This window comes from Meleagris gallopavo, chromosome 12, assembly GCF_000146605.3.
Source record: "Meleagris gallopavo isolate NT-WF06-2002-E0010 breed Aviagen turkey brand Nicholas breeding stock chromosome 12, Turkey_5.1, whole genome shotgun sequence".
NCBI classification, from domain to species: Eukaryota; Metazoa; Chordata; class Aves; order Galliformes; family Phasianidae; genus Meleagris; species Meleagris gallopavo.
The window spans coordinates 8,137,287-8,144,657 of record NC_015022.2 but is presented as its reverse complement, the minus strand read 5'-3'; the positions used below and the strand labels follow the sequence as shown (position 1 = coordinate 8,144,657).

Sequence of the window (7,371 nt, the reverse complement as noted above, 5' to 3'; positions counted from 1 at the left end):
TAAAAAAAAAAAGCAATCAGAGCATTCTTTTCATTCCAAATAATACTTTTAGATATTTCTAGTTTCAACTTTGAATTTCAGTAAAATTGCAATCTTTTCCTGGTAAGTACCTGTTCAACACTGATTTTGTTCTGGATTTTTTCCTACAAGAAGTCTTCTATAGACTTTCGTACAGTTTATACAGCAAGATAACACTAAGCACTTTGCAACACAGAATGAAAACAGTAAGACATTCACGTATTATTTACTCCAGAATCTTTCAGTATTTCTTAACAATCTGGCAGCACTCACATTTGAAATATCTGAGGGATCCATTTCAGTTTCAGTCTCAGCTTTTTCTGTTGGATGCTGGTCCACGCTGTCAGTGACTGTAGAGGAAGCTTCATTCACCTGCACAGCTGCTGGAGGGCAGTCAGTGTTTGTGAGAACAGGAGGCACCTCAGAAACTGTTTGTAAGGAATCTTCTTGCAGTGGTGCTCTAGTGCTCACACTGCCTTCCGATGTGTGTGCTGTGAACTAATAAGAGACATTTGCAAAATTAACTTAGGTAACATGCTGATTTTTAAAGTCTCCAAAGTATTTAAGAAAATATCAGGCATCCTTACGGTGAGTGATCTAACTCCAATTACACATATTTCCAGTTGGTTGTAACTTTGCAAAAGCAGGATCTCTATCTGAACTTTCCTATATAGAAGCTGTACCTAAAGATCAGTTTTTGGAAAACACCGCAAACCTGTGAATAATATGGTTCATATTATGATATATATGGTTCATATCATGGTTTTTACCTTGCCAACACCTTAATGCACTCCCACAAATATAAATTTAAACACTCTCCCATTATCTGTTCAGTGAATACAAGCTTCTGACAATGCCTCCTCAAGAAAATTCTCCAAAGAAAAAGCCGCAAGACTTCTTAAGGCTAGAAAAATGGTCCAAAACTTTACTGACCTGAGTCCTCTCGATAAGAGGATGTTCAGACTGATGTACAGGATCTTTCTGTACAAGCTCTGTGCTTTTGGATGCACCATCACTCGTGAGCGAATTCTCAGGCTTATTCTCTGATGGTGGTGAAACGACGTTTTCTTTGTCACTGTCACCTCTAGACTTCAGTGATTCTGCAACTACTGGAGCTTTTGTTGCCAACGCAACAGTGGATCGAGATCGAACAGGCCTCCCACGCTGAACTGTTTCCCAGCCCTCTGCATCCTTTCGATCTACATTGCGAAAAAAGAACATCTCATTCCAAGAAAGGGAGAAGAATAAATAGAGGTATCATAACTATTTTATTACAGCATTGCACAAGTTGTACAGCAAAAACATTCCCTTAAAAATGAGAACCAAAACCTCAATGGAACATTATTTGGCAAAGCTTGTAACTTCAAGGAGAGCTGCCAGTTTCATAAACACTAAACAACTCTCTTCATGGACGGGACCAGTTCTGTTACAAAGCTGAATTACCCATGCGCACAACCAGACAAAAATGGCACCATGTACCTAGGCATTTCATATCTCTTTCGATTTCATCAGATGGCACATGCAGTAACAGCAGCATTAGAGACCTCTGCGAAAGCACAGACCTCAGCAAGCACAGCTGTAACTACAGGTCTAAGTGAGGTCCACAAATGAGGTTTAAGGACTACCAAAATGTGGTCTACCATTCTTTCAGAAGTGTTCACTTTTTTCCCCTCTCTTTTTCATTCTGGTATTTAAAAAACAAACAAAAACAGTAACTGGTGTCAGCTTTGAGAAAATTAGTTTCCCTATGTTCCTAAAAACAGCCAAATATTGCTACAGTTGGATTCCAATTTGAAGGAGCACTTAGAGTGCAGCTTTCTCCCATTTACTTTGATGGTTAAATAGCTGAAAGGTACAACATGCCAACCAACATTTCTGATAGCTACTCTTGACACATACTTGAAAAACCTTCAAAATTTCATTTGTCTGCCTGAATTAGCAAATCTTACATGTGATTCTAGGGTTTCTAGCAAATCAAGGTAAATCTCTTCTCTGTAGATAACATTCTCATGGCCTCCAATTAATACCACCATTCATTTCCCATACGTCTTTAAATAACTGATTCTTTTGAGACTTGATGATACAACTCAAGAGTGCAAAAGGCAAGCTCACAAGTATCTATATGCAGAAGAAAAGCTTAAATGGTCTATACCACAAAATGAACCCTCATTTAAAGCATTTAATTCAGGTCCAGTTTCAAGAAATACAATGTTTTTCAGTAACCCACCCCAATACTCTCCTCCATCAAGAGCATACATTCATAACACACCTTAAAATTTAGCACTTGATGAAACAGTATGGCAAAATAAATCATGAAGAGAAATGCTCTGTAAAGAACTCTATTTTCTATGCAAAGCATGATATGGAATCCAAATACCCAACAGTGAATGGTTTTCTTCTGAGGAAAAGAAAATGCTATGCCATTATAGAACTTTACATTAAAAAAAAAAAAAAAAAAGATTCTTAGGGTATTTCTAAAGCTTTTAGAAACTAAGATGGTCCTGCAGCTCAAGCATAACGATCAGACCCCTAACATTAAAATTTAACATAAACATAAATATGAATGAGTCTATTTAGTTGTCAAAAACTGTAACTTGAAACACCTGAGGGTGGCTGGAAAACAGCATGATTGATGTATTATGGTGAATTTCACATTACTAACCTAAAGAATGCCTTGCTGCATTTCTACTGAAAACACTGTCTAATTTAAAATATGAAATACAAGTGTGATGCTCTCTAGGATTACCACACTCTTTTAGGTGCCTATATAAATACCACAGAATAAGTGCCAACTTTGCAGACTGTCACTAATAACTTCATGCAGGTCAACATACCTACAGGGAGGTCAGAGACCAAAATACTTTCCTTGCTTTCATAGCATGTCTTTTTATTTTTATGCAGTTTCCAATACATAAAGACCAGTCTTAACACTCATTTTCATAATCAAAAAATCCAAAACTGTGCATGAATCATAGAATAGTTTAGGTTGGAAGGGACCTCCAAGGTCATCCAGTCCCAACCCCCACCACAGGGAGGGACACCCCCCCACCAGACCAGGTAGCTCAGAGCCCCACGACTGCAGTGATCTCTTCAGATCACCCATGGTAACCAGACATGTCTCCCCAAAGTCTTTCTATCATTCTTCTTCTGTGCACTTCAGTGTGCTTCCATGTGTAACAGCTGGAATGGGCAAACAGGATTTTAAATATACAAGAATTATAGAACGGCCTGGGTTGAAAAGGACCACAACGATCGTCTGGTTTCAACCCCCTGCTATGTGCAGGAATCACAGCAGATTTACCACAGAAAGCTCCAGGCACAGAGTGCACGAAGCACAGCCCTGTATTACATGGGAGTGCAGGGACTGCTCAGACCCCGTAAGTGACACCTGCACCTCCTTCACTGACCTCTACACTTGCTATGACCACAAAGATTTTGCTTATGATAGATACTGGCATAAGAACTTCCCCTACATAGGGAGCAAAACAAGCAATAAAGGGACTGTTCAGAAGACTGCTGAAATCCACCCAACCCCTGCTGTTTTACATAGATTTCTGGATTGGAGTACCTTCAGCAGGTCCTTTCCAAAAATGAGATTTTTGCAAGATTTCACTTCTACTTGTTCTAAGAGATATCTTCAGTTAATAGATGTGGCATCTTCTCTACACTAAAAAGCTCAGGAGATATCCACAGAAAATTCCAGTATCTACTGATAATTTTACTAATATGGATAAGAGTATTCTATACATCTTAATAATAATTGCACCAATACCTTTTAGATCTTTTCCTAAAATCTACTGAAGTTAATTCTACCAAAAAGTAAATTCATGCCTGCCTTACCTAGTTGATTCCTTGCTTCGTAATGTACTTTTACTACCCTCAAACAGTGAAGTACAAATTACTAAAAGCATGGCAATGGGAAAATTTTACTCAGAGGGCAGTGAGGCGCTGGCACTGCTGCCCAAAGCCATGGGTGCCCCATCCCTGGAGGTGCCCAAGGCCATGGATGGGCTTTGGGAAGCCTGAGCTGGGGAGGGTTGGGGCTGGGGTAGGCTTTAAGGTCCCCTCCAGCTCACATCATTACATGCAACATCATACTCATAATTACCACATGAATGAATCTTTTATTAGAAGCCGTACATGCAGAGTTTTTAATTTGCACTTCTTTGCTGCCAGATCTTTTACTCAGGACTTTCAACTAAATATTCAGCAGTGCATAGATGCATCTTTTCCATTGTAAATAATATTATTTGTATTTAAAGAATTCACCAAAACACTTTTTAATGCAAACACATTCAGAGTGCAAGAACATTCAGTTTCAGTTTTATGCTACCTGACCACCAGCTGTGAAAGTTACTCCTTCATTCCCGTTCTCTCAGCAGTTTTGCACTCAGTCATTTCCAGGACTGTTTTTAAGCAACAAACTGAAAAGCTAATTCATTTATTGACATTAGATCACACAGCTCCTAATCTGAAGCAAGGGCAATACTCAATAGGGCATCATTCTTCCATTCTTCCCATAAACCTGGAACTTTTCATATAGCCCAGCAGCCTTCTCCATGCACTAAGTATCACATACTGGGTTTGATTACTTGATGAGTTTTGTTAATGAATAATTCATCTGATTACCTTGATCACTCTCCAGTTTCACTAGAACCTCTCTATCCCTGCTTGCTCTTGTGTTACATGGATATGACAAGCCATCTGTTACCTTGAGGCCCTCACAGCCACCAGGGCCTTGTTTGTCCCAGCTTGCTCCATCTGGAAGAACTGGCCAAACAGCCTTATTGGCACCATCCATAAAATAAATCTAGCCAATAAAGTGCAAAGCCCTCAGGAGTTCTACCTCAGGAGATGCGTGTCCCTTCTTAAAAACTTACTGGCAAGCAGTGTACTACCAGAGCCTTTCTGACCCTCCTCACTCATATTAAAACTCCAGGGGGAGGGGGTGGAGTTAGGAGAGAGAGGGAATGTAAGTTTTCAATAGAAATTGTGCCTAAGAATTTGAGCACCCAGTCAGGAAGAAGCTGCCCCTTGCTGTCTGTCTGCGATGACATCCCTGCCATTTGTTCTCCATGTGCAGAAGTCAGAGTGCTTCCCTGAGCCCAGATCAGGTCTGTTACTTCAGAGCACTGCACAGCCTACTGATCAGAAGTCTAAGTTACATTACAAAGAGTATTACTTTGCAACTACATACAAGAGCAATTAAAATAGAAAAACAATTACACCTGTATTATCCATCTCGCCTCTTACAAATGACACCTGGGAATTATTTCCATGCTAGGCTATTGCCTCTGCACGTTGCTGTGACCAAGCTTTTCTCTTGCCATCACCTGATCTGAGAAGGAAGCTGCTCAGAAATAAGGCTAGATTAGGTTCTGTATTGAAGAAAACACTCAAGACTGAAATTATTCTTTTTTTAATTATGAAAATAATGAGGGTAGCAGAGAGCTTGAAGAGGGAAATCAGGTAAGAATTTAACATCATTTAATTGTGCATCCAGAAAAAAATCATTTACAGAAATACATGGAAAAAAAACAAGCATTTTCTCACTCCAGTTAAATTTGGAAATTCCATTAATGCTTGTGTATGGGAACTGCTGAACCACAGCCTGAACCTCTGATTGATCACCTGAGGCGAGCAATGAGTCAGCCCCGGGAGCACAGGTGAAGGAAATTCACCTGTGCTGCTGGAAGAGTGGAGCCTAGCTGCACCTCTCCTAGACCCCATTTAAGAGCTGACCACCAGTGGGAAAGGGTCTCTTCTGGAGATCTCTCCTCTGGAGTTTTGCAGCGAGCCCATTCTATCTATTCTCTTTTTGTTATTATAACCTGCTTTGCCTAACTCTCTTGTTTATTTCATAATTGTAACATCTTTATATTCATTGATTATACAGCTTGAAACAGCATCATACCACTGCACAAGAACATGGTGAGGCTTAATGCTGTCTGAAACCACTGGAGAAAAAGTGTTTTCAGGAGATCTTGCCACTGTAACCCCAGCTGGGCTTTAGAGCAGGCAAGATAACATTATAGGATGGTAGGAAGAATCCTCCCCCAAGCCTGAGTGCATCTAACAGTTGTGCAGAGTGCATTAGCTGTGAACAGGCAGAGCAGATGATACACAAGACTCACATCTGTTTCAATAATGCATGTGAAGAGCCTTTGTAATTCCCTTTGCATAAACTTCACAGATCTTCTTGTACTCCAATCAGCAAAATCAATTTGATTTTACAAAAGTGATACACTACTCCTTATATGAGATAATGTGCTCCAAGGAAAGTACTCAATTTTTTTTTTCCATTTAAAAATTGGAATTCAGTCATGAGAGAAATCACTGAAGTTCTCCTATGCTGGATGTTAAAGAGAATAAACAAAGTCTCTGCAAGGAATGACTGTTAGTTCTAAACATGAGATGTTTGAAGTCTGAATCTTACAGTACGTCTGACACTGTAAGTTACTGAAAACGCTGGATTTGCTCTTTTTGGAGCTCATCAGCTGCAGGTAATGGCTAAGAACACACCAATTCTTCAGACCTTAAAGACTGTAAAGCTAACATAAGAATAAGGCCTTTTGTTTTCTTTCTAGCATCCCAGAAAGACGTTACCTATATGGAAGTGCAGATCAGTTTTATTTTCTATGCAGTTAATGAAGTTGCCCACACCAAGAATTCCTAATAAAGATAAAACAGCTTGAAGTCTGTCATGGTAATGCAAGAAAGAAAGTTTCTTTATGAATAGTTTTAACTGCTCACAAAAATTAAAGATGGAATTACTCTTTCAGTTACAGTGCTGATAACTCAGCCAACTGCTACTGTATTCAAACCAGTGCAACTGAGGAGCTTCATTACACAAACAGCATCCATCAATCCTCAACTACTTTAGGAGTATGGTTTTGATTCTTCTTTTCTAAGCATGAAGGTCTACATGCTACTGAATTCAGTTATATTAAGCTTCAAGGCACTTGGACATGGTATTTTAGATCTGATACATCATGTTTCTGAGCCACCATAAAGGATTTCTATTACCACTGGCATAAAAGTACAACTACACTAAATTAATACGATTTGTTGCAGTGATTTTTAAACAATACTTCTAAATTTATTAGAACGTTGATCCTAGCCTGCTGTTTTTACAGTGTCAACTGAGTTCACATTCCAAAAATCCAACAACCAGAACCTCTAAATTCAGTGAATGCCAGCGTGTGCAGAAAACTTTTATACACCAAGAGGCAAAGATTTTCATGTCTCCATCTAAGCACATCTCTTCTAGAACAAAAGACCCCAGCATCAAGCATTCTCCACAAAGCATCTTCAGAGAAAGACTCCTTACTACACATTGTAACTTTTGTATTC

The 7,371-nt window shown here is 39.3% G+C and overlaps 1 protein-coding gene across 2 annotated transcripts in view; it reads right to left on the bottom strand.

Moving 5' to 3' along the window:
* Positions 1–225: 225 nt before the first annotated feature.
* LOC104912823 (S phase cyclin A-associated protein in the endoplasmic reticulum-like) overlaps positions 226–7,371 on the bottom strand; it is a 32,668-nt gene continuing 25,522 nt past the window's right edge. For both annotated transcript variants that reach the window (XM_019619445.2, XM_019619446.2), the window contains 2 exons: positions 952–1,217; positions 226–516 (listed from right to left, as the gene is read on the bottom strand). In XM_019619445.2, the coding sequence (XP_019474990.1) occupies positions 241–516; positions 952–1,217 (542 nt within the window). In that variant the 3' untranslated portion in view covers positions 226–240. The remainder of the gene's footprint in view (positions 517–951; positions 1,218–7,371) is intronic.